The 27,797-nt window shown below is 37.4% G+C and overlaps 1 protein-coding gene across 2 annotated transcripts in view; it reads right to left on the bottom strand.

Moving 5' to 3' along the window:
* Positions 1–22,731, bottom strand: part of BARD1 (BRCA1 associated RING domain 1) — a 71,224-nt gene extending 48,493 nt beyond the window's left edge. Inside the window, exons 1-3 of one of the 2 annotated variants that reach the window (XM_016150055.2) lie at positions 22,442–22,731; positions 10,307–10,363; positions 5,780–5,928 (exon numbers count right to left, since the gene is read on the bottom strand). In XM_016150055.2, the coding sequence (XP_016005541.2) occupies positions 5,780–5,928; positions 10,307–10,363; positions 22,442–22,584 (349 nt within the window). In that variant the 5' untranslated portion in view covers positions 22,585–22,731. The remainder of the gene's footprint in view (positions 1–5,779; positions 5,929–10,306; positions 10,364–22,441) is intronic. The other variant, XM_036236777.1, reaches the window with a different exon arrangement.
* Between the last annotated feature and the right edge of the window lie 5,066 nt (positions 22,732–27,797).

Genomic DNA, 27,797 nt, shown 5'->3' with positions numbered 1-27,797 from the left:
TTGATTCTTCTGTCTATAATTCTTCAAACTCATGTTTCTGGAGTATAAAAGTGAGGTCTTTAGAAAAAGATCTACCGAGTAAAAGACAGCACTTTAAACAGATAAGAAAAAATATAGTGGATTTTGAAAAACAAATAATTAGTATTTATCTCAAACAGAAATTTCAGAGACATGATCCCTGCCTAGCAAAGGAATTCAAACACCACTCCACTCTGAAAAAGCATCCCTTCCACCAGGTAGAAACGGAAGCACTACACTTGAAAGATTGTACACTGATGAACTCAGCTTACTGGGCTGCGTGTCTAAATAAGAGCAGACCCTCTGACCCTCTTATACACTAGGGGAATGTCACCTGGTCCACAAAGTGGAGATTAAAACAAACACTTTATATCTAAATTCAACAAGGTCTTTCCTCCGAAGTGATAAGCAGATTTCAAATCTAAGTCATTTCTGATATAATCGCAAGTCTAGAGGAAAGGTCAAAATGAGATGTTACCAGGATTACTTCTTAAGAAAGACTCAGGATTACAAAGACTAAAGGTTAATCCTCTGGTAAAAACTTGTATTTGATTTTTTTTTAATTTATTTTAAACATAGATGATGACATTTTCAACTAAAAACAAGTCAAATCCTGACGTCCTCAATGCTTATAAAGTTTATAAAATGTAGAATCAGGTGTTTAAAAGAAAATTAAGGCTTATAAGTAGTGGCAACACATTCAATCAACTAAAAAATCTAAATCTAAAAAGGCAACAAATTTCATACTCAGGTGTACGAATTTCTTAACTTCTAATGAAGAAAGTACATATTCATGTAACTTATATGTACACAATAATTCTAATAGTCACCCAATAATACTAAATTTACTAAAGAATATTTTAGTTGTGTATCTTGTCCTGACTAAGCAAGGACGACAACAACAAATGTGAAGGTAAATTCTGGATTTCTAAGTTAAAACTATAAAAACCAAAACCACCATCCACCCCTGGAACATAAATCACACTGTTAACAGCTACAACAGTTTTTATGGGTGAATGCTTCTCAGCATGATAAATTATCATATTCATTTCATGAAGAAAAATACTGGTCCTTCCTCTACATAGTAAATTTCTTAATGATGACATTTAAAAGAATTCTATTCTCTGAATTTAAATATTTCTGAGTACACCGCAAACTATCCAGGAACAGAGATGCGCCTGTTGCCAAGGAGCTGCTTAGCTAAGTTTTTCTTAAAATTTAATAATGAACTATAGAAAAGGGAGGTAATTAGGAAATGCGATTTAGCTATCATTAATCTACATCAAAGGATTATAATGATGTACATTGTGTGCCTTTCAAATTATCCTCTATTATAGGTTTCACAACAGAAGTTGAGAAATCTCTTTGACAAACTTGTCCCTTATTAAAAATCAAAGGAAAGTACTTTGCTACCATCTGTGCAACATTAACGCCTTCACTGAAGAATGATTATTTTGTAAGTTAAGAAGTATTCAGTACTATCTTAAAAAAAAAAAAAGGCAACACAGCTATTCAAATGCTCATCTCCATTTATTATAAAAAAGTCATGGCATATATGAAACATTATGTAATTCACCACAGAAAGACCAGCATCTCTCCTGAAACCAGAAAACAGAAAAGGGAATTGTGATCTTTGAAAGCATAATCAAAGTACTTTTTAAATGTCACCAACACCAGCATGTTTCACAGAACCTGACCAGCACCTGTAAGGTCTGATTTAATACGATGAGGGGCTAGAGAAAATAAAAACTTTTAAATTTGATTCCATTAGTATAAAGCAGAGTATGTTATAAAGAATAAAGTAAAATTATCCATAAATCGTTGTCAGAAAAATTTATGACAATCTCTTCTCTTTAAAGCACACTGAACCAAGGAAAATCTGTTCAAGTATTTAGAAGCTCGATGTAGAAAGTATGACTATAAATCTGGCTTCTTTATCACTAATATTTACAATATACTTCGTCCATGACTTGATAAGTTCTTCCTAATTACCCACCTTAATTACAGTAATTATATATTTTAGAGTAAAAGCAAGTAACAAGGTTCATTAGGAAGATAAATTGTGCACTATAGGTTTAAAAAAAAAGAAAGAAAGAAAATGTGGGAGATGGCCAAACATTCCACTTAATTCATCACCTTCAACACCTGACCATCTAACCAAGTGATTCTGGAACAAGACCTTGGGAATCATTAAATCTTATGCTATTATTCTATAATGAGATCATTTTCCAATTTCCTTATTATAAAAAGGATCAACTATTATTTGTCTCAAATATAGTTCCCTCTACCTACTCGCCTCAGTCACCTTATACCACTTTAGTTTTAGAAGTACTTGCTATATAAACATAAAAGTATTACATAAAATATATTAAATAAACAACAACAAAAAAACGCAGGGAAATACTCTAAAAAAAAACACAAAAACCTGAAAAGTTAGCTTGTTGTAGGGGACATAGGGAGGAAAAGTTGATGACAATGCAACTTACATTACGATAAATAGAAAAAGTTCCACAAACGGTAATTACAGATCTGGACAGAAATTCATATTTCAGAATTTTTGTTTCAGATAAAATTTCTATTTATCATCTTTTATAAAAGTAGAAAGGGTGTCACTATTGTAAAATGAACTGTTGAAACAAAAATCTAAGGATTTGTTTTAAAATTGTTTTAATTGCTTTAATTAGGTTTCGTCTCTGGGATATGAATTAAATCTTAGCAATTCGTTTTTCCAATTCGATTAAACAAGCATAATGAACACCTATCTATACTTTTCACGAATGTGACATGCTAAATGATAAAACAAAAAGAAACTTACAACACAACTGCCCTGCTTAACTTAGGTCCTCAATTTCCTCATCTACAGAATAAAGAGATTAAACATGACCTTCCAGGTCCTAAAAGTCTGATTATATGTTATCGGAACTGTGAAATTTCAATTTATCTTAAAATAAGTAATGTTAAAGCCAGAACTGCTAAAGTCTGGTAAGGACTAAAGTAATTATTACTCATTATAATAAGGAAAACAAACACATACTCTTAGATGAAAAAGACAGCATTCTAAAAGGCCTCAGGTCTCATACAAAAAAAAAAAAAACTTGTTCTAAACTCAATAATTTTCCTAAATATCTTTTTAATGTAGAAATATTAAGGCATTTCATAATCACAGACCACAAAATATGAAAACCATACTGATGATTCAAACATCACTAATCACAGTAAAATTTCTTGAGAAGGCATCTATCTTCTTTGCATCCCGTGGTACCTAACTGGTACCTCAGTATGCCACAACTGACGATGCATTAAGAGTTACTCTCCTCCCCTTTCATCACCATTAAAAAATGTCACACATCTTGTTATGGGTTAAGCCATGTGCCTCCTAAAATTCACATATTGAAGTCTGACACCCAGGATGTGACCTCGTTTAGAAACAGGGTCATTACAGATGTAATTAGTAAGAACAAGTAGGATGGGACACAAACACACCTGCAGGGAGACTAGCACATGAACACGAAGGCCGCCATCTACCAGCCGAGGAGAGAGGCTCGCAATCCATCCTTCCCTCACAGACCCTTTAGGAACCAACCGTATCATCACCTTGAGTTGGGACTTCTCGCCTCCAGAACAGTAAGACAAATTTGTAATTTAAGACACCAGTTGTGGTACGTACTGTTACGAGAGCCTAGCAAGCTAATATGTTACAATACAGCAACTGGAGAATCAAATCAAAACATCATGAAAGACACAAATCTTGGAGGCGCACCCCAAATTTCAGTGCATGGACAACGAACATTCCTAATAGATCATACATCTTTGACCCATTTCCCATTTTTTTCAAAAAGTGCAGCTTGCTGCTAGCATTAATTCAATTTTACATAAACCCACTCCTTGAGGCTAAAGCAAATCTGATTGGTTTTCAATGTGAAATTAAATATAAAAATCGTTCTTGGAGTTATTTCTAAACAGAACTTGTCTCTAATCCTAATATAACAGAAATGTATATATAAATCAGATTCATCAAATGAATGTCCAGCTAACAACTGTTCGAGAACTATGTTAACATCACATGTAGAAATGCTACATTTTCTAGAATTTGACAAAATCACTAGTTTGTAAATGGAATACCACTATTAAAAACAGAATACTATAAATAAAGTTATGTCATTTGTTTCCAAAGACTATCAACATACTAGAGCAATGCAAAGCGAACTATTTCGTGGCAAACTTTGGGAGTAAGGTTAGAACTGTAAAGCGTGACTTATCTCGGGATAAACACTGCAGCCACGAGTACCACCAGCGAGAATGCTCAGGGCACATGGGTTAAAAATCTGATGAAAGCCACCTTCACATGGACATGAACGTGTTTTATATTGTACGTTTAATTCAAGATATTCATAACGCTCCCCCTCCACCCTTAACATCGCCAAAGATGAACTCCTGATTAACAACTCCTGCTTTAATCAAAGATATCTGGGGGGGGGGGGGGGAAGGGAGGTGGGAGGAGGGGGCAGAGGAGCCAAATCATACACTAATCTAATTAGAAAATAAACACTATCAGCACTGTCTCTGAATAAGAAGGAAAACACAGATGAACTAATCATAAAGCTTTTCCTCATTGTGCTCTGAAGAGATTTACAACAAAATATATTTTTCAAAACGGTAACAAACACTTTTTTAAATGTGTATGTTGTTAATAATTACATCTGAAAGTAAAATTTTATCACTATAGCACATTTTATAATAAGAAATAGAGTCTAGAATGGCAATCAAATAACAAGATGAAGAAAACTTTCATAGGCAACTATGATTTAAATCCTTAAAATATGGATCTGGTCGATAAGAAATGGAGTGTTCGCCTTGTTTCTTTACTTTGTCTAATCATTTCACCTTTAATAGTTGACAATGACACAACACGTTGGAAAACTAAGTGTTGGAAAACCAAGATCAAAAAGTTTAAAAACAGAAATTCAACTATTTTATATCAGCACTATCAATCATCATTACATCTTGCCAGTTAAGAAAAGGTTCTCCTATAAAGAAACACAAGCTAAAATGATATGATTTGGTCAATAAAAAGGCAACTCCAATATCTAATTATGAAGATTCAAAACACTTTCTTTCCACAGCTAATTAGTTCTCAGCAGGAAGCAGAAGGGGAAATTACATAGTTAATACAGAGAGTCCAAGAACAATTTGAAAAACATTAACCCCCCATTTAAAAAGAAAAAATGAATATTAGATTTTTGCTCTTTCAAAATGTGTTCATCTAATTAGAAAATAAACACTATCAGCACTGTCTCTGAATTCAGTGTAGAAAAGTGATCCATGGAAGAAGGTTGTATTCTACCTTGTAAATGTATATTTAAGTGAGTTTAAAAACAAAAATCACTAATATTAAAGACAAAATTATGATTCTGTATATATTATACGGAAATTATCATAACTAAAAAGCAGGTAGTGAAGGTGGTGAAACAGTGTCTAGATTGACAATCAGAAGAAATAGACTCTATTTCTCCTGCTTCTGGTACTAACTACAAGTGTGAATTTAGGCAACATCATTTAACCTCTCTGGACTTTGGTTTATCATTTACAAACAAAAATGGGATCAGACTTAATTATCTCTAAGGTATCTGTCACTCGAAATGATTCTATAAATCTTAAAATCTAAAATACACCACTCAAAATTCCTGATAGACTTTTTGTACTTTGTAAACAATATGAATTCCTCAGTTATTTAACTAAGAGAAATAGTGATAGTTCTTACCTGAAAGCTCATTCTCATGTAGCAAATTTTGAAGCTTGCTACAAAGCTGGATCATGCTGTCCAATTGTCTGTTTATTTTCACATCTTGTATCCAGGCTGGGGTGTAACACACTGGACATCCAGTTCCAATGCAGTCACTTACACAGTTACTTTAAAAGGATCAAAATTACATAATTATCAACACATTCAACAGAATCTGAATTCCAAAAAATCAACATAAACAGAGTTAGAACAGAAGTAAATGAGGAAAAGGTTTTCCAACAAACAGTGGGTAATTATAAAATATTTGTTAAAACAATGTTTTATGAAAGAGTGTGATACAAGTACACACAGAATCTAAATCTAAAGTTGCCTAGGTAATTTGCATCAAAGAGACTTAACAACTTGGCCAGACATAAGTCTGCAAATAAATCTATAGCTTCTAAATCAAGAATACGGAGAGAGACATAAACAAACATATTTAGTACCTAATGCATAGCAGATATGCATCTCAACCTTTCCTATCCTAAACCTAACACGGCTTCATAGAAAACCTTAGAATTACAGCAAAGAGACTGGAAAAATATTTTTGTTGTTTTTGGACAAGTGTCTAAAGACTTTGAAGTAGTTTTTGAGAAAAGATCTTTGGTTCTTTCAGACACTTTTATAAACTATAGATTCAATTAAATTACCTTGGGTTATTTGTCCAGGATTTACAGTCTCACAGTTAGAATGGTTTTCCTTACTTTGGTGGTTGGGATTACAAACCCTTTGCAAAGCTGATGAAGACATACACAAGCTCTTGTAGAAAAGGGGGTTCAGAATCTCCCCTGAAGCCTCTCTGTGAATTCCAAAATAAAAACCTATAAATCTATTCCTTTCTCAGCCTCACCAGATGGGCTATATATAGCTGGACCGGGTAATGTAATAGTCGTAAAAGCCACGTCTGTCCCCAAAACTCCATCTCTTTTCATGTGACCCACTCATTTGTAGGCACAGAGAATTCTTACAATATGAGCTCCCTGTGGCATTTCTAATCTTTGTATCCTTAGATCCTAGCATGAGTCCTGAATCAAAGCAACTCAGTAAATGTAAGATGAATCTATAAACCATACTCCAGCTGGAAGCAGATCACTAGATTCAATACATGTAAAATTTCTTTAGCAAACAAATGAACTTCTTTGAATTTGTTTGCCTATAGTTAACTTGGAACCCCAATATAAAGTAGGTAAACTGATTCCTCAGGGGATTTAAATCAATGCTGTGCAACACTTAATTATTTGAGAAACACTAATGAAATGTAATAAAAATCCATTCATCAAAAACCACTGCCTCATTTTCAGATGAAGAAAATGAGACCCAGTCAGTTTAAGACACTCACCCAGCACCACATTAGTACTCAGATCAGCCTACTCTATATATTCCAGATTGTTTGTCTTATAATTGTTCACAAATTATTTTGTATACATTAATCCAGAATTCTAGGGAAATATGTAATTCCCCGATACATCTGCATAACTCAGTAAGCCAATATTTCTCAAATGACTAATGCATGATGTCATAAAATCATGCGGGGTAAAATATCCATTCAAAGTATAGGATTAAATCAATGGAATTTAATGTAACAGAGTACAAAATGTTCATTGGCATGGTTTTAGATTTCACACTGTAACAAATTTAAGAAACTATCATTTGCCAAGAAGTGATACAGTATCAAAAAAATATCCATAATTATCTAAAATACTCTTCCTTTCTCCAACTACAGATATAAGACCAGATTTTCTTCACATACTTCAATCGAACATTACAACAGACTGAATATGTAAGCAGATATGAGAATTTAGCCATCTTCTCTTCAGCAAGACCACAAAGAGATTTATAATAATGTAAAACAGTGCCATTCCTCTATTTATTTCTTTGGTCTATAAAATAGTTACTTTTCCTTAAAAAAAGTATTGTTTGTACGGTAAATACACACGCACACAGAGGCTCTACGGGGTTCTCAATTTTTAAAAGTATAAAGTGCTCTGAGACCAAAACTTTTGAATGTCCTTACCATACATCTTAAATGACTTATATCTTAAAGTGAGTATGTGAACTACTTTTATCTGGGATTAGCATGAAAGGACCTTGAAACTACACACTAGCAATGATATAAAAGCCTGTGCTCCTACAACCTCTCCCAACTTCTACATTTCAATTAGACTGGATATCGAAACCATCCTTTAAAACTGTATTTACAGCACTGCTCAGCAGTTTTTACATAATTCCAAATCTGCAAAGAATACAAATAGCTACCTTAATTCTTAGCAGCTTATGATCAAAATGAACCAAAATTGCACTGAATCGATTCTTATGTTTATATCATATACAGATGACCATTTTCTCTTTACGGATGAGAGTCTCATGACTCTTAATCTTTCATTGGCCCTTTTAAGTCCCAGACCCCTTTAGAATCCAATTAAAGGTCTCGGTCTACGGTCTCTGTCTCTCTCCCTCACACACACTTTACACATAATTTCATGGCATTTGTTATGATCCGGCAGCGTTGTCACTCATCTGTTATAAACAGTGAATGCATCAGCTGAAATAAATTACATCTGCTTGCTACAGGTGGGAACAGGGAATAGCATCATTTCATAAGGAGATCACAGGAGGCCTTTTGGAGGAGGCGACATTTGAGCTGAAATACAGCCTCAGAAAAATTCAGTAGAAATACATTCCAGAAGAAAGGAGCAGCAAGAGCCAAAGCCCTGGGACAGAAGTGAGTCTGACATGCGTCATGTATTGAAAGAAGGTGGCTAGAACGACGTGCGCCAGGAAGCGTGGTCTGGCTGGGAGGCAGGAACTAGGTCCTGTGCAGGGTCTGGCGGACCTCAGTGCAGAGTTTGGATTCTATTCTCACTGTAGTAAGAAGCCGCTAAAGGATTTTAAGGAGGGTAATGATATGAATGTGATTTACATTTGTAAGATCACTGACAAGAATGTAGAAAATGGGAAAGAGGACCAGCTATAAACTTATTATGATAGTCTGAGAAGAGAGAACATGATGGTAGCTTGGACCAACGTATAACAATTATAAATACAGAGAAGAGTGGGAAAATTCAAGATTCGGGGCACATTTTGAGGTAGAAGTGACAGAACTTAATGATGTGAGAAAAGGAAGAAAAGGGCAAGCAGGTATGACTTGTGGTCTCCGCCATGAGCCACACTGTAGTTCACTTATCGCTGTGATGATCACCGAGGCAGGAACAGGTTGAAGGAAATGATGATCAACAGATCTGCCCTGAACATACTCGGTCTAGAATGCCTTTTCATCGTCTGAATAGAGGTAACAGGTGCGATTTCCTACCCCATCCTCCTGCCAGATATGTCCCATATAACTGATCTATGTTTCTAGGAACAAAAGTGGGACCCCAAGCACAGCTGCCTCCCACACATCCCCTGCCCACTGAAGTCACGCAGTAAATTATTTTCATAAGAACTTGAATTTCCTTGAATTTCATATTGCGGTTTGCTTAAGCCAGCCCAGTTTCATAGTCATAACTTGAAATAATTAAAGGATTAATTCAAAGGAGGCTATATTAACCCTGTCTCACAGACAATTAAACTAAGACATTCAGTCCTCAAACTGATTTGGCCTGAATAAGAGAGAGGATGATATGAAAATCTAATATTCTAACCTCTAAGCTAGGGCATTCATATTATAACATGTATAATTTCATTATAACTGTTATGGCTTAAATCATGTCTCCCCGAAAAGATGTTGCCGTCTTAACCTCTAGCACCTATGAATGTGATCTTACTTGAAAATAAAGTCTTTGCAGATAATCAAGTTAAATGAGACCATCAGGGTGAGCCCTAATACAATACAACTGGTATTCTTATAAAAACAGGAAATTCGGACACAGAGGCAGACATGCACGCAAGGGAGAACGCTACGTGAACACGAAGCTAGACCAGAGGGGTGTGTCTACAAGCCAAGGAATGTCGAAGGCTGCCAGAAGCCAAAGACTCTGCGCCAGAAGGTAGGAAAGAAGCAGGAACAGATTCTCCCTCACGGCCCCCAGAAGGAACCGAACCTGCTGATGGTATCTGGCTCTCAGGCTTCCAGCCTCCAGAACTGAGACAATAAGTTTCTATTGCTCTAAGCCGCCCAGTTGTTGCTACTCGTTATCGCAGCCCTAGGAAACTAACATCGTATAAACTAGACTTTCATAATTTGGACAATCTAGATTCAAAACTAACTGGGAAAAAAGACGTGTTTGAATTATATAGCAGATATTAAGTTTTTGCTCCCAGCTTAGGAAAGCTGTTTTTAAATAAGCTTTGTGACTTTGGACAAGTCATCTTCTGAACTTTGATTTTATATGTAAATTAAGACTGTTCTAAGGGTCAAAATGAGAGTTATACAAACATAAGTAAATCTTATCAATATGATTACATAACTATTAATTAAAAAACATAGTTAATAGGAACTATATATATGGAATAACTATATATACATGATACATAACACATCATGTATATCAAGCCAAAACTACTTACCTACAGAAGATGTGCTCACATCCTCCTAAACACACAGGCTCCCTCAGAACATTGGTGCTGTTTGAAGAAAGGAAAACAAGCAAGACTCAGTCACTGATAAACAATCTATATCCAACATTTCATAAATCCAAGGTCCAACATTATCATATTTCCCTCTTTCTCAAAGCAAAAGATATTAAGGATGTATTTGTCTTGGTTCAGCAATATATCTGCTGAACTCAAATAGCAACTACCAAATTCAGTACAAATTAGAACATTTTTTATAACATATACACTGGGAAGTCATGGAAAGGAATGGTTTTGTTCAAGCATCTCCGAACCCCTTACAACAGGCAAAATCAACCACTGGCTGCTTACTAAGATACATCTTCACCTAACAATCCAAAGTGTAGATCGTAAATCTCAAAATTAGACCCACAAATAGAATGAACATACGGTGTACCATCCAAATGAGAGCATTTCTGAGAGTGAAGAGAAGAGATAACTGGATAGGATGCTGGGGCAGCAGGTCTAACCCAGGACTGTCCCAGGAAAATCAGACATCTGGTCACCTTGCCTATAAGGACTCAATGTTCCCATAAAAAAAAAAAAAAAAAAAAAAAAAAATTGGTTCCTGGCTATTATTGTTAAGTAGTCATCTATTTTTCATAGATGCTTTGTCAAAAATACAGGCATTCTTTCATTTCACAGGAAGTCAATTCTTTTATTCCCAAGCAAGTGTAAATAGAAATCATCGGGTTCGCAATCTACAGACTGAAAGAGATCCATGGCATTGGGGGAAGAGACAGAAACAATTATTCTCAACATTTTTCACCAAAATACCTGGTATGTTTGATAATCCTAAGAAGGTAATGGTCCTTACTAATTAAATATATATCAAGTCATTATATTTAGAGGGCATAATGTAGCAAAAGCAGACAGAATTAAAGATTCTAAAGGATTAACATTTTTTTTGTCCTTAGTTTATCACACTAATCCTAGGACCTTTAGCTGTTTACAACATTATTATCCATATACCTCTGTTCACATACCATATATCAATAAAGAGTTTTCCACATTTCTTAAAAGATCAAAAGTATCACACTCCACATTTTAACGGATATGAACTTAGAGTAAAAATGAGCTTTTAAAAGTGTTAAAAACAGAGTATGTACCCACAATGTTATTCTAAAGTTACCAAAAATGGTGCTGACATTATAAAACCCATTAATTTTTTAAAATTCCCAATATCTGATTTCTCTATCATACCATGTAGAACACAGTGATAAAAATATGACTTGGGACTGCCAGTCGCTCTTATGATTCTGGCAATTAAGATGATCTGTTACAATGCTCACGCTGCTTCTATAATTTTTGTTCGTTGTTTGACCTACCAAAACTAATCTCTCCTCTCTCAATCATATTGAATTCGACTTCATTACGAGCTCTGCCGCTGAGCTCTCAAAAGTGGTGTTATTTCACCTCCTCCTATCATAGCATCCTGTTTCTTTTATTGCATCGCCCTGACCAAACCTCCACCTTCGGGCTGCTCTCCAACATGAGAGAACTCCATAAAGTCCATTAGCTCCTTGATTCCCGGCCCAGGCCACAGAGCTAACTACTTTGGAGCCATCTTTACCACCATCCTACTTCCCCTGACTTCTCGGACACTCATGGATGCAAGTCTATAATGCTAGATAGACCCCACAGTCCACTCCTTCCTCACCTGCTGTCAGGCTATGAATAACTATTATAAAAAGGCTTCAAAAGATATAAAAATATGTCTCTATAAATTTATTTGATAGCTTTTTTCAGCTTTGTACCTCTATCAAATTGATGTATTATATGTTCTGTGAATAGACAGCTGTTCAAAACAACCTCCATGTTTCTAAATCCCATTAAACTTACTGGAGCCAAATGGTGTGAGCTTTCTGGCACCTAGGCTCATTCCTATCTCTTCACCCATAATCTTACCCCTCCCTCCAGGTGCAGAGAAAAAGTTCTTCAGTCAACCTGCTTCCTAAAATGTGCTTCTCTATTTGTCTCTAAATCTCACATCCTCTCTGTCGCCTAAAGCACTCTATTCTCATCATTATAGCTACCTTTCTCCATCTGCATCTGAACATGAACAGATAATCTCTCATTCGACCTAAAAAAATTCTTTAGATCATGCCTCCCACTCTACCTTCTGCCCCAGCTCTCCCCTTCCTTGCAAATATAAGTTCTTAAATAAGTGCTCTAGATCAGCTAAAAGCATCTCCTTACCTTGCTGGCTTTACCTTCCCACTGCTGAAACTGTCCTCCAAAGCATTTTTGGTCCTCATTCTCTCTTGACCACCCTGTCAAATAACACTGACATCACCACCTTCTTTCCTGAAACCTTCCCTTCCACTGTTTTTTGGTTTTTGTTTTTTTAATCTACCTATTGCAGCATTTCCTAAGCTGCTTCTTTTCTTATCTATCAACGTAGCCTACCCCCAGGATGCACTCCACAACAATCTGGCTTTCTCTGAAAATACTCAACTCAATGCCTTAATTCTTCTTTTTCCAAACTTACACTTCGTTCCTAAGATGACGCTGAACCCTTTATCTATAATTTGTACCCTTTATCCTAGCAATAAGATGCTATAGTATATTTAGTAATAAACCTAATGTCTATGAATAATTGAGCAGTTGCACTAATTCTTCTAATTATTGAGCTAGAAAATATTTTTTGTTGTTCCTAAGACATAAGACCTTGGAAGAGTGAATGAAAAGTATGAGTATGTGTGTGTGTATTAGGAGAAGGAGCAGGGAGACAGTAGTGACAACTTCCAAAGAAGAGCTTGAGGGAGACCAAAGTTTTGCCACCCCAAAATACACCTCTTGGGGTATTGTTTTAAAGCTAGTTATTAAGAAACAAAAGACCCAGAAAGAACCTTTGACACTCCCCCTTACTTGCCTAAGGGAATTCAGATAGAAAAACCTGCTTCAGGAAGGGAATAATATAAACTAAAGATGACAGACAAGGAGGAATGTAGCAAAGCCTGTTTGTAGAATTTTCTTCTGTGTCCCATCGTTTTCTGGGCGGCCCAGCAAGAATGTGATTACATGTTTGCTCTCTCTCAGCTACCTGTAAATTGTCTACCTCCCCTCTGAAACCCCTGACCCCAACTCCCTTCTCCTTTGTCTAAAATGGCAAATAAACCTCAACTGTCCAATGTGATTTTTTGAGTCTCATGTCTCATGGCCCCCTCGCATGCACATCTGTAATAAATTTTGGGCACTTTCTCTTGTTAATCTGTCTTATGTTAATTTGATTGATTAGCCCAGCTAGAAGAACTTAGAAGGGGGAGGGGCTTATTAGTTTTTATACCCGCAAAAGATCAAAGGAGAGATACGTTACATAACCGGTGGTACTGATCTGTGTAAAAGCCAGGCTTTCTGACAATGCCTAGGGCTTAGCTGAGAAGATATGCTGAAGTGAAAGAATTCTATTACAGCCAGGTAATATTTATCAAAATTGTAAATGCATCCAACTTTACCTCAACTATTCCACTACCAGGAATTTATCCTGGAAATCCACTTGAATGCTTGCAAAACTGAAAATTCAAAATGCCAAAGGTATCTAGATAAGATGCCAAAGCTTCCATCATTTAAGGTATAATTAGACTGTCGTATATCTATATTTTTAAAGTTATCAGAATAACAAGAATGTCAAAGGTAACAAGTGATGCTTAACCATCAAAATAATAATTGAACATTTTATACTTTGAACTCTATATCCAGTCATTTTCAAAGTTAATATATAAAAGGTAATAAGAAAACTCATCTTTCAGAGTGGAAAGTTAGGAAGCTAATAAATGGTGTCTAAAACGGAAAAATATCAAGAACTAGCAATAAGAACATTATTTGGAAATGCAGAACGTTTGAACTAAAAAAGATGAAAGAGGTTGTGTCTACACTATAGAACTCAAGGGTTATAAGGAATGAGGCAAAAGAATGTTTTCATTATAGTCTGTCCTATAGAACTTACAACTGTGTTCATGTATAATTTTAATTAAAATATTTTAAATGTAAAGGCACTTGGACAAGAATATTCACTCCAGCCTTGCTTATTACAGCAAAAGTCTGGGAACGATCTGAATTTCTACCAACAAGGAAATGGTTAAATAAATCATGACACATCACTAATGTATGATATCCTCTCATCTGAGGTATACAATACTTATATAGAGAACCCCTTAAAGGATATATAAGAAAAAGTGAGTTCTTAAAGAAGGGGAATCAGACCTACTTGTCATTCATTACCGAATATTAATGACCATATACTATATTCTTTTAATTTTTTGGCATGTGTGTATTACTTTCAATTTTCTTAAAACTTAATATTATAACGTTCTTCACAATCTGGTAACTCACAAGCCAGACAACTGTAGGGGTACAACAAATAACGTTTCCCCCACCTAAGTTCTTCTAGCTGGACAAATAATCAAATTATCATGAGATAAACAGAGAAAATGCCCAATGTTTATTGGGGGTGTACACGTGGAGGGGGGGATGAAACATGAGGCCCAAAAAAGACACACTGGGCAGGAGAGGTTTATATGCCACTTTGGGCAAAGGAGAAGGGGGCAGGAGGCTGGGATGTCAAAAGGAAAGTAGGCAATTTACAGGTAGCTGAGGAAGAGCAACCATGTAAGCAAATTCTTGCTGGGCCCACCCAGAAACAATGGGACAAAGAAGTTCAACAAACAGGCTTTGCTAGACTTCTTCCTGTCTGCCATACTTAATTCATATGCGTTAAGGCAGCGGTCCCCAACCTTTCTGGCACCAGGGACCAGTGCTCTTATGAGAATCTATCTGATGTCTGATGATCTGAGGTGGAGCTGAGGGGGCGATACTAGCGCTGGGGAGCAGCTTCAAATACAGATGAAGCTTTGCTCCCTCCCTCACCGGCTGCTCACCTCCTGCTGTGCGGCCCGGTTTGGTTCCTAACAGGCCACTGACCGGTATGGTTTGTAGCCCAGGGCTGGGGACCCCTGTGCTAAGGTGAATATGCTACGGTTCCCTCCCCGAAGCAGGTTTTTCTATCTGAACTCCTTTAGGTAGGTACAGGAAGAGGGTGAAAGGTTCTTTCTGAGTCTTTATGTTTCTAAATAACCAGCTTAAAATCAATACCCCAAAAGGCATATTTTGGGGTGGCAAAACTTTGGTCCTCCTCACGACCTTTTCTCCCACTGCTCCTCAATAAAAACTCCGTGTTCTCATCAGGCCAGTGTCTGGAACATTTCCCTAATATCCTATGTCCAAGTCCAGGCCCACAACTGCTCAGACTTTTCTTTCCCCTGCTCTAAAATAAACTACTTCCGCCACCCCCAAAACTACTCAAACCCAACACATTATCCAAAAACTGACACTAATAAAAGCGACACTAAACAAGGAAGCACAGGAATTCCTGGCTTTTAGTTCCCATGCCATCACTTACACAAAATGTGTATCCTGCACCAGACATGAAAAGAACACAAAAATCTTAACTCCCACAGCTGAAAGCCTTTTTCAAAAGAAAGGGTTTATTAGGCCATTGCTAACAAAAAAGACAGGTCTCGGGGCATAGAATCTAAGGCACCAGCAGTGCGGCCAGGTAGAAAAGACAGTCCTGCCCCTCTTCCTGAGTTTTGCAAGTGTTTTCACACATTGAGTAGGGGGTGAAAGGATGTAAGCCATTCTGAAAGGATTTACAGTAGCTACAGACAGAGACAAGGGGAGAAGGTGAAGCAGAGTCCGCGGAGCTCACTGTAAAGAAGCCGCAGAGGCTCCCGGGGGCCACTGTGCTTGGCTATGCTATTCCCTCTTTTCGATAATCTTGGAAATAGACACGTGAATTTATATAATTCCAACATACACTAAGAAGCGTGAGCAGTCTGAAGTTGGTTTTTCACTGCAGTTGTTACCTGACTTTTTTGTCTCTTCCTTCCACTCTCTGGCCCGCTATAATTCAGAAAATCTCAGAATTTTCTCCTTGTTGACACAAAGTTGACTTGAGTCCTACTCTTTCCTAAGGGATTTATAATCTAGCTCGGTAGTTTTATAAGTTACTGTATGACCTAAAAGAGGTACCAAATGCTCTGAAGTTCCAGAGAGATGGCACCTTAGTTGAGACTCTGGAAATCAATGATGAAAACAAAATAAATTGTGTTTTTATCTGCCCGATTTTCTCCCTCCCCTTTTTTTGGTCTTAAAGTAGATTGTAGCCCTACAGGCAAGAGACTTTCATTTTTTCTGAGCTCCCCAACACACTATTACCGACCTAATATGGTGCTATACAAAGAGCAGGATTTCAATAAACCCTTACCGAAAGAACCAAACAGAAGACTATACACAACAATGCATTCATGCAATTCTATTTGATCCTTTCCCTATTTTTTGTTTGATATACATACATATTAGAAAGAAAGAAAAAAAAACTAAAAGAATAAGAAAAGGCGTTTGCATGGTAACATGATTTTTGTACCTTGAAAATTCAGCTACTCTTACTTCTTCCCACCACCTGCGATCTTCTGTTACCTTACCTGTAGTTGATTTGGAAAGCTCAGTGTGGTCAGAGGATTATAATTTAGGGAAGAACAAAACAATTTTTTTTAAACAGGGTCCTAGTGATAAAAAAAAAAAAAAAAAAAAGCAAGCTTTACAAAGAAAAAAAGGAAAGTAAATTCAGTTGAGAATACAAGGTGGACCTATTTCTTAATTGAATGGCTCCCTAAGCTTCCATAAGACATCAACGGCTATTTAATATTAGGCAAGATAACTACCACAGTGCTCTTATGTTTTAGAAAATCTCCAAGGTATTTTTAAGTGTGGAACAACATATTTAACACTAAAATGCTCAGGTTCTCCAAGCCAATTAAACAACTTGTGTTTATCTTTAGGAGAATGAACAAAATTGTTAACAAGTAAGGGATCTGGATAATGACACAGAGCATCTTATTTTGTATAGTTATTTTATATGCCAGATTCAAGCAAATCACGTGAGAAAAATAAGAATCATGTCTAATTATTCAGTGTCAATAACTACTGAATAAATCAATGAGTCAAATATACCAAAGTCAAATGGACAATAGAATTCTATTAACGACTATGATAGAATCTACCATGAGACAGATAAGCCACAGAGAAAATCATGTACATCCAACTCAAATAGTCTGTTATTCTATCTTCTCTTCCCTTTCCTCTAAAGCAAAACAGTAGGTAACTGCAGATAGTCCTCTGTCCTTAAGGTTTCGCCTCTGCCACCTGATGCTCACATATTGAGTTGATTTTAAGGCTCCACAGTGACATTTGTCTTTATACTCTTGTCCCTGTTCGCTTCCAAAAGTATGCGTTCAATTATCATCTATATGCAGATGACTCTAATTTCCATTCCCAGTCTAAAATCTCTCCTCTGAGCTCCAAACCTGTAGACCAGTAACTTCACTTGTAAGACCATTCCCCATGCTCTGGGGGGGGGGAGGGGGGGGGCAGTATTAAAGGGTGCTCAATATGTCTGGTAAGTTTCTCAAGTGGTTACAAGCCATACATAACACCAAGTATGTGTAGGCCTGTAATAGGACTGTTCCTGTCCTGGTTCTAGCTCTAATTCCCAGGGGATAGGACCTGTTCCTTCTATATCAACCCTGAGACCTCAGTCACTGTTTACTATGTGATACTAACCCCAGGAACCTATGGAACATTCTTAGTGACTCAAGTGAATTAACCAGGTCCTTCTAGTATTTTCACCTGCAAAGGCCCCTTAAATTGGATTCGAGCTTAACCTAAAGAAATTCTTCCATGTGCTAATTTAACAAACACTAAGAAACATGGCTAGCACTGTGGCTACAAATGTGAACCTGTCTTTGTGAAGTGTGTAGTATAAATAAACACCGACATCAATCAAAGAATCAAAATACCACGTAAGTAAATAAATCCCACAATTTGAAGGGATATGATACATACTGAACACCAATGATTTGTGCCCTCTTCTTGTGTATATTAAACTTCAGGAAAAAAGTTTTGAACAGGATTTTGCATCCAGTGGACACTAATAATTTTGGAATCTGCAAACCGGCGTGAGCCTTAAATATCAATTAGTCCTTTGTCCTCATTTTGGAGATGAGGACACCTGAGTCTCAGGAAAGTTACATGAATCGCTCTCTTTAGGAAGTAACTACAAGCACACCTTGGAGATACTGCAGATTTGGTTCCAGACTACCACAGTAAACCATCACAATAAAACAAGTGACAATCTTTTTGCTGGTGGAGGGTCTTGCTTTCAGTTTGTTAAAAAATGCAACATCTGTGGAGTGCAATAAAGCAAGGTATGCCTGTATCTGAACCAACTGCACAGTCTGTTGTTAGGCTATTAATCACTCTATGATTTGATCCTTTCTTAATTCTCTGCCCACCCGACTCACTCTACCTTTATTCTACAATACTTTTTAGTATACTTGCTAATATCCCTTCTCTGGCTTCATTTATAAAAATCCATCCAAAGCCAAATTCAAAAGCCCATGAAGCTTTCCTACACTGGCTCCATCCAAGTAGTCTTCTCTGCATCCCTCTGGCCTTCATCATAATTTACTGTGAACTGAGTGTACATTTTATCTCTTATAATTAAGCACATGCTCCTTAAGGGTTGAAAATGTCTCACCAGTGCCCCAGTGATTGCTTGTTAAATAATGAATGAATAACCAGCGCCAGAGCAAACAAAAGGCAGTCATCCCATTTAAGGATCACTGGCTAAATGAATGCCTCTCAACATTTGAAACTCCTGAAGAAAGGCAAAAGCTGAATGCCGGAGTCAGGATCTATCCTTTTTTTTACACTCAGCTAGCACTTAGAACCTAACAGGCACTGTTCTAATTACCTCATAAATATTAACTCATGTAATACATATGACATCTTCATTTTGCAGACGAAGAAAAAGGAGCATGCAAAAATGAAATAATTTGTCCCACATCCCTGAAGTTTAGGTCCAAAATCCATGTTCTTAACCACTAAGTTATACTCTGCCTCAAAACCTGATTGCCTATCAAATGACGAGATAATTTAAAAAAATAAAATCATCTATCCTAAAAATCACAAGATTATTTTTTGACTTTTTACTAAAAGTTGATTTAAAAGGTGCTAAGAACTCCAAGTTACAATTGTCATAGATGCCAACCCACGCCTCCCCCCCTAAAAATGTCAAGGTACCCAATTATTTTAATTCACAAAACAGTATCATGACACTTAGGCTTTTACACTGCAACTCCTATTAGCGTTTCCTGCTTCCTTTTGGAACACATTATTACTATGCCTTCTGATAGCCTCTCAAATAATAGTCTTCCTGTCTCATTTTTCCAAATCTTTAAATAGCTTCTATCTAATTGTAAGGCTTGGACCTAACACAAATGTCACGTCTGGCCTCTTGAACAATTTTATCAGCTTCGCCTAGGAGCCATACTCATGTTAAAGGTCAAAAAAGGATGCTCTGTAAGGTAGCCAATCTACCTTCATTCACAAGTAATGCATGCTGCAGAACAGATTCAACATGCTACACAAGACAGGTGACAGCTGGGGAACACGGGATAGATGACAGCTGCAAACCGAATGTGAGAGTAATTTGGGTAATCACTAGCCCACTGGGTAGAACTCTGAAACTCTGTAAAAGGACATACTGACACATAATTTCTAATACTATGACATTGCTCTGAATGGTGGGTAGCAAAAGCAAGAAGCAGGCCATGCTCAGTTGCTCTTTTCCACAATGATGTCAGACAGTTGCTAGGCAAAGGCAGAGGTGCAAAGAACGTTTTTTTTTTTTTTTTTTTTGCCCCCCATGGGTAAGGAGCCACTGGCTATGCTTTCTTCACTATGGACAGTGCCAAATGTGCAGAGGTAGCAAGAGAGGAACACAAAATCATTTCTAAATATTAAACCCCATGTGATATAAGATTTCATACCAAAAAGGATTTTTAAACTTAAGACATTTTACCTATTAAAACAGAGTTTAGCTAACTATTGCTTAAGTTTCAAATCAAGCCAGTAGGCTGTTTCTGTACAGCCCTTGAGCTAAAAAAAAAAAATAATAATAATAATAATAATAATTTTTTTTTACATCTTTAAGAGCTGTAAAACAAAAATATTAAGAACAGTGATTGTAGCCAGCAAAGCCTAAAATATTTACTATATGACCTTCTACATAAAAAGTCTGCAGTCTTATGTTAAAATACACATTCAAAGAAACAGTTGAGATTTAGTTAATCCATCAGTAGTTCATACAGTAATTTTTCAAAAAATCACTGTTCAACATCGTTCTCCAGCCAAATTGTATTAGAATTCAGGACCTAGCTATTAATGTCTGCTTTCAGTCCTGTGGCTCTTTTTGTCTGATCATTTCAGTTAGAAACCTTAAAAATATTTGATAAGGGGATAAAAAGTGAAACTGTATTTTAGGACACCCTATAGATTATTCATGTCACTTATATATTGTCTCCCCCAAACCATTCAGCAAACAGACTATGCTGTCTTATATTTTTATAAGACACCTAATACTTATCATTTATTCTATGACAACCACCACATTTAACACTTCACATATATAATTTCAATTAGTTTCTTCCTTCCCACTGAATTTTACATTTGTAAGGCCTGGAATTTTTTTGTTTCTTTTTTTTTCCCTCACTTCATTCACTAATTCCAAATGTCTGGAAACACTGAATGGCACTTTGCAAGTGCTCAATATATATATATTTTTTAATTTATGAGCACTATCATAACTCAGATGGGAAAAGTGAGGAACAGAGGGGTTGAATGACTTGGGCCATTCAATAATGTCAAAGCTGGAACCTGAAATTAGGCAGCTTGACTGTACAGTCTAAGTGACTGCTGCCCTTCCATACAGAAATGTCTCACCTGAATGTCTAACTTTCGTTGAATCGACTATTCAGGCATGATGACTGCTCCCACATAAACACAAGCAGAGTTAGTTTTAAATTTCTTATTCTCATATGGATGACCCCTGTGTTATGAGAAACACACAACTCTGAACGTCTTCATGTACTCATCCTAGTGAAAGTTCCACTTTTCTAAGGAGTGCAATGATGTCGTTTTGTCATAGGTTTTAAAGTTTTTGTAAAACAAAATATAAGTGCAAAACTGATAGTTAAGTCTTTTTACTTCTACAGAAAAAGTTGCTATGTTATGTATACTTTATGCATAACTATGCAAGCTGGAAATTAGAGGGAAAAAAGCAAAATGAATTCTAAAAAAGAAATATGATCGGGACAGCTATATGCAGAGAGAAAACCTGCCAGAGTGATAATGATGCAGAAATCCTGAGCTGTGCACACAGCAAGTGCTCAATAAATGCTCCTGGAAGAAATGAAAAGTGAGACAAGCCCTTGTTGGATTTTATAAAACTTCTGGGTTTCTATACTAGGAAGAGCTACTGGAAAAGGAGAATAGTACAGTCATGAAAATGATGTTTTCAGATGGAATGAAAACCTTAGAACTCACAGAGGACTCGCATGGTGTAACAGTATAGGGAAAAATAAGAAGCAAAAATCGATAATAAGTGCATTTCTAAGAGCTGGAACCCCAAGCCAAACAATCTTTTGACCAATGCAAGGAAATGAGAAACTGAATGGCTGTCTTCTATCTACCTCCAGTTAGGGTCCTCAAGACTCTTTCCCCAAAAAAGCTGCCACGGAGAAAAGGTCAAAGAGGCCGGCTAAGCAAAGGTAAGAGTTACTTCAAACTTAGCATCCCACAGTTTAAGATTCTGGAATTATCACAAGAATCCGGGGCCCTGTGAAAAGTGCAGTTTCTTAGCTCCGCCCCGGCGCTACAGATTCAAACTCTAGAGGCGGGGCCAGGGATCCGAATTTTTAACCCCACCTACAGACGATTCTCAAGCGCGTTAAAGTTCGAGAACTACCATCTCTGTTGGGTTTGATGCCAGAAAAGGCTAGAAAGCCACCTGGGGGGATAATTCACACCAGATCCCTAGGCAGGTACTGACTCTGCTGCCCGCCCGATTGCAGGACCGCCACAAAAAGAGACGAGAGGTTTGAATAGATCTCCCGCCCCGCCGGGAGCGAGGGAACCCCTGCCTCCGCCGCCGCCCTCGCGGCAAACCCCCCAAGGGTCCTTCTTTACCAACGCGAGCAACGCAGCAGCTTCTCCAGCCGGTCAAGCGCGGCGCGGCTGTGGGCCCAGGCCCCGCCACTCGCTGGCTCCATGGTGGGCGCGGGGCGCGGCTGGTTCCCGGAGCGGACCCTCGGCTGGCGGTTCCCCGGCATCGCCCCGCGTTCGCAGGAAAGGCTCCTCGGAGAGCAGGCGGCAGGGCGAACTCGGAAGACGACCGGGACGCCGCAGGCCTGCGACAGGACCCCCGGAGCCAGGTCCCAGCGATTCCCGCCTCTCCGTCCGCAGGACGCCTGAGGGGCGGGGCCAGTGAAACGCGCCAGAAGTCCTGGCGCGCGGGGCCGGGAGGGGTGGGGCCGCGAGCGCACTCCTGAGGGCCAGTGGGCGGGGCCTCGGGAGGGGCGGGGCTTCGGTGGTATGCCTGAGTTTGGCGGGAAAGGGGGCGGGTCCAGGGAACGCCCCCTCTTGGAGGCATAAAGGCAAGAATGGAAAGTCCTTTGGGATCCTCAGCCGAACTAAAGCGATGAAAAAAATCACAAACCGAGAAACGTTTAGTTTAGCGTTATCTGTAAGGAGTGCTGTCTCGATTACTGTTGAACTTGGAAACGCTTTGCTCATGACACCAAAAGTGGAACTCTTTATTTCTAAAAAAGTAACGTTTTTCTCCTCTCTACCCCAGCCTTTTGTCTTTAAGAATGTGTCTACCCTCCTCATTAGGCTCTTTCACTGACCACCATAATTTACGGATAACATCTATTGAGCTCCCCTCCATTCTCCACATCAATCCATTGTTAAATCCATGCATTTCCCCCCCAATCTCAAATGTACCTACGTTTTTCCATCTTCACAACAGGCCCAGTTGTCTCATCCCCACCTGGACTGTCCCCACAGCGTTCCAGCTGGCATCCCCGTGTCCACCCAAGTCCTCTCCAATCTTTAGACTACACTGTAGCCATCTAAAACATTTTTGGATGTTTTATAAATAGAAGCAGAATTAGTCACATTAAATAATATCTTAACAGTGCTTTGACTGACCAATGATAGCACGCTAAGCTAACCAAATTTTATATATATATATTATTTTTTTAACTCAGAGATAGCCATGAAATTAATACTTGATTATTAACCTTGTTGAGCCATTGTTTACATTTTGCAGAGCCTCAGAGAAAACAAACTCTAGCAAACTTAAAATATTAAACTTGGAGAGATGCTATTATGTGTTAAGGAGTAAATTAGGGATTTCAGGAACCAGATAGTCTCACTTATAAGCCCACTTCCTCCACTAAATAATTGTGTGATTTAAGGGCTGATGTGTGGTTTTAATGGAGATGGGATATATGTTTTTGAACCAACTCTTCCTCTCACCCCTGGATCCTGAATTTAAAGGGCCATTTCTTCTTATCATGTCCATGATAAGAAGGTAACCTATCCAGGATGTGACAGACCACCAGTGTTAAATCCTGGAACTCTGGTCCCAGGGGAAAACTTCCCTCAGGGAAATTCAGTCCATCTATAAGATCTCAGTAAAGCCATAGTTCGGAGTATTAATAATATCATCTCTCTATTTTAAAAAGGGCTTAATGGTATTTTATTTCCCTTTTTGTTTCTCTGTAAGGATTTCCTGAGTTCATCAAAGTTTAGTTTTGGTGTTCCATTTCATGCCTAGTCTAGTCTCCTCCTCTTTCAATTAAGCAGTATTCCCCAGTACCTTACTTAGACTTTCAAAATTATTCATCCTACTCCAGTGTAACACTATGGTCCTGGGGGGATTCTGAGGCTTACAAATTGGTTTGCTTGAGCCTGTTTACACATCCTTCTCTCCCCATGCCCTCTACCTCACTGATTTTATTGCAATACTACAAAGGCATCTCTGACCTGGATCTCTTTACTAATCTTCAGGCTCAATATAATGGTTTATTGAAAACAGTCTAAATGCTAATTTTCTTCTTCTGTTGGGAAGTGTTTTACAAAGTAGCAAATCTCATATTCAGTTGGATAAGCGTATATAACAAGCAAAATGGACAAATATAATACCCAGACTCTCCTACCATGACTGTGGAACTCTCTTACCAATTCAACATGTATAATAATTTTTCTCTGGCTTTTAATTATAATGTTATAGAGTGGGATTGACCTCTTGGATTGTTTTGAATACATTCTCTTTGTCAGATGTAAACTCTGCAAGGAACTCTTACAAGAAACCTAGAGTTACCTTCCCCAAAAAAATGTATCTTGAAAATAATCGATAAAGAATAATCAAATGTGGCAATTGATGGAGTAGAACAAACCTCCACAGCATCTAGGAATGTGGTGTCTGCACTCTACATTTGACTGAGCTAGTCATTCAGTGTGAAAATGCCATTAACCTAAGTTAAAGTCAAGCTCTGTGCTATTTTTTTCTGGAATCCAATGTGGCATAATGATTAAGTACATAGAGCTTTGGAGTCAAGCAGAACTGGGTTGAAAACCAAGCCCTGCCATTTCCTAGGATTTCATCCGTAGAACCATAGTTAACCTGCCTTGGAACTCAGTTTCATCTTTTGTAAATTTAGGAATAATTAATAACCTCATAATCATAGGGTTGATGTGAAAGGAATTACAGATTATGAAACTGTTCTAAACCAGTAGTACAACACAACCAATAAAAGCTCTTTACAATGGATCATACTGAAATTTAAAACATATATTAAAGCTCGACACAACACTTAATTCATTTTTTTTTCCTTTTTAGTACTGGTTTTAGCACTGTTGAGTTGCACTAAGCCAGCTATATTTGCTTTAAAATTCTTTTATGAAAGACCACAAATTCCAAACAAGAAAGAGCCACTCGTTCTGTGACTATTGGAGCAGATATACTTGCTGTAGCAATTCCTTTGCAAATATGATGCAGTAACTCTGAAAGGAAGCTTGACTTCTGATTAATGGTTATAATCTGTTTTAATATCATCTCAAATAAAATATCCATTGGATTCCTAACACCATCCTTGGCTTGATATAAGGATCTGAAATGCAAGTCTTTATAGTTTTCATTCAATTAACTTGGAGAGTTTTTATCTACAATATTTTATTCCTCCTTTAAGAGCAAAAGACTTCAGCAACTAAAAACAGTAATTTTATCCTGTGTACTATAAACTTACATGGAATAAACAAAACAGTAGGGCTAAAACTAATCAGTACCCACCACCTACAGATGCCATAGTGATTAACATGGACCCCTTCTTGATCAGTACAATTGTACATATATGTATTGACCAAGTTATTGGCTGCAATGGACTATACTGAACTGTTTTGACAGGCTGTAGTGTCTTTGGCTTACACGTACAGATAGTCTCAAAGTCACGTAGACCTTGGCCTTTACTGAAAAATTACCCAAGTTTTAGAAGCATCTAGATATTTTGAGATAATTTTTGAAAAAGTGTTAACTTCATTCTTATGGCCACCTGCCAAATTTTTGTCACAGGATTAAAAGTAACCAGTCACGGATATAGTTACATTAATATGTCCCTATAGCAATGGTTTTAAAAGTTTTGGTATCTTCTGTATTTCCTGATCATTTATCAAATTCATTCTGACACAGGTATTTCACTGGTCATTGTTTTTTGTTCACTAGACTTCAAAGTTCAGCCCATTCCACTGCCTTTTATTGCTTGCTATTTTTAAGGAGACACCTCAGTAGAAACCCCCTTTTTTTCTGTACAGTGTAATTACTGAAGCACATAAAGTGGTTATAGCTGGAATTTATCACTTTCAGGTGGAAATACTCCCAGCCAAATAAAAGATAGAGTAAGAATGCCAGAAGCAATTTATAACAGGTTCACTGACATTTTGTGTTGAGAAACTACCACTGAATAAGCATCAAGTCATAAATCTCTGTAAACGTGATTAAAGCAAGCAAGTTATTCTTTGAGGGGACACTGTAATAAAAGAATACAGGAAAATTCTGTTGACAAAAATCACCAAAAACAGCTGTCAGTAAAATTTACAAACAGCTTGTTTTAAACTCTGTTGAATTCTAGCAGCTGTTTGTTTGCACATAAAATGTTCATTTAGGAAATGAGCATTGGCCCTAGTTTGAGTTCCATTGTGCTTCAAAATTTTGTAATCAGTTTAATCAAAATTCATGCAATAATTTAAATTTCTTTCAAAGGACAAATGAGGTAACCAGTCTACAGTCGTGTGCCGCATAGCGGCATTTCCGTCAAGGATGGACCACACATACAACAGTGGTCTATAAGATTATAATGAAGCTGAAACATTCCTATCCCCTAGTCATGTCACAGTCATTGTAAAGTCAAAGTGTAACACATTACTCATGTTTGTGGCGATGCTGGTGTAAACAAACACTGTACTTCCGGCCATATATAATTATAGCACGTAGCATTATGTACAGTACGTAATGCTTGATGATAAGAAACAACTGTTAAGAGTTTTTGCATTTTCTATACTATCCTTTTTATCATTATTTTAGAGTGTACATTAAAAAATGTTGTAAAATCGTATGTCTGCTATTTTGGCAACAGCCTCATACATCTTGTGATTGCATCAGTTTCTCTTGTGCTTGATTTAATTTCATGTTTTATAAATTTAGTATTGCCTAAGTATACTGTGTTTGTAAAGTCTACAGTAATGGCCTAGGCCTTCACATTCACTCACCACTTACTCACAGAGTTGCTCAGAGCAACTTCCAATCCTACAAGCTCCATTCATAGTACTTGTCCTATCAGGTATACCATTTTTTACCTTTATATCATATTTTCACTCTACCTTTTCTATGTTTACATGTGTTTAGATACAGAAATACCATTGTGTTACAATGCCTATAATATTCAGTACAGTAACATGCTATACAGGCTTGTAGCTTAGGAGCAATAGCATATACTATATAGCCTAGTTGCCTAGTAGGTCAGAGGTCCCCAACCTTTTTGGCACCAGGGATAGGTGCTCCTATGAGAATCTAATGGCTGATGACCTGAGGTGGAGCTGAGGTGGTGATGCTAGCACTGAGGAACAGCTTCAAATACAGATGAAGCTTCACTCACTTGCCTGCCACTCACTTCCTGCTGTGTGGTCTGTTGGGAGCCATTAAGAGACACTGAAGAAGTCATGTAGCTGATAGCCATGAAGCAACTGCTGAGACTGCTTAACCAATGGTTCTAGGAAGCAGGGTGTGGAGTTAAACATTACTGATCCTGGAGGGGAGGTTTGCCTCCTAAAGAAATCCTTTTAAGATAGTGGAATGTTTTACAGCCCAGAAAAGGATGTTTGTACCCTGAGGGAAGGATATTCAGGAACTTATGTAAATGCAAGCATTCCTATGGTATTGTACTCTGTGCTTTGCTATTATTGTATCCAAAAACTTATATAAAGG

This window comes from Rousettus aegyptiacus, unplaced genomic scaffold (assembly GCF_014176215.1).
Source record: "Rousettus aegyptiacus isolate mRouAeg1 unplaced genomic scaffold, mRouAeg1.p scaffold_m13_p_2, whole genome shotgun sequence".
In the NCBI taxonomy this organism is placed as follows: Eukaryota; Metazoa; Chordata; class Mammalia; order Chiroptera; family Pteropodidae; genus Rousettus; species Rousettus aegyptiacus.
Note: the sequence above shows the minus strand (reverse complement) of the source record. Positions and strands in the feature narration are given on the sequence as shown.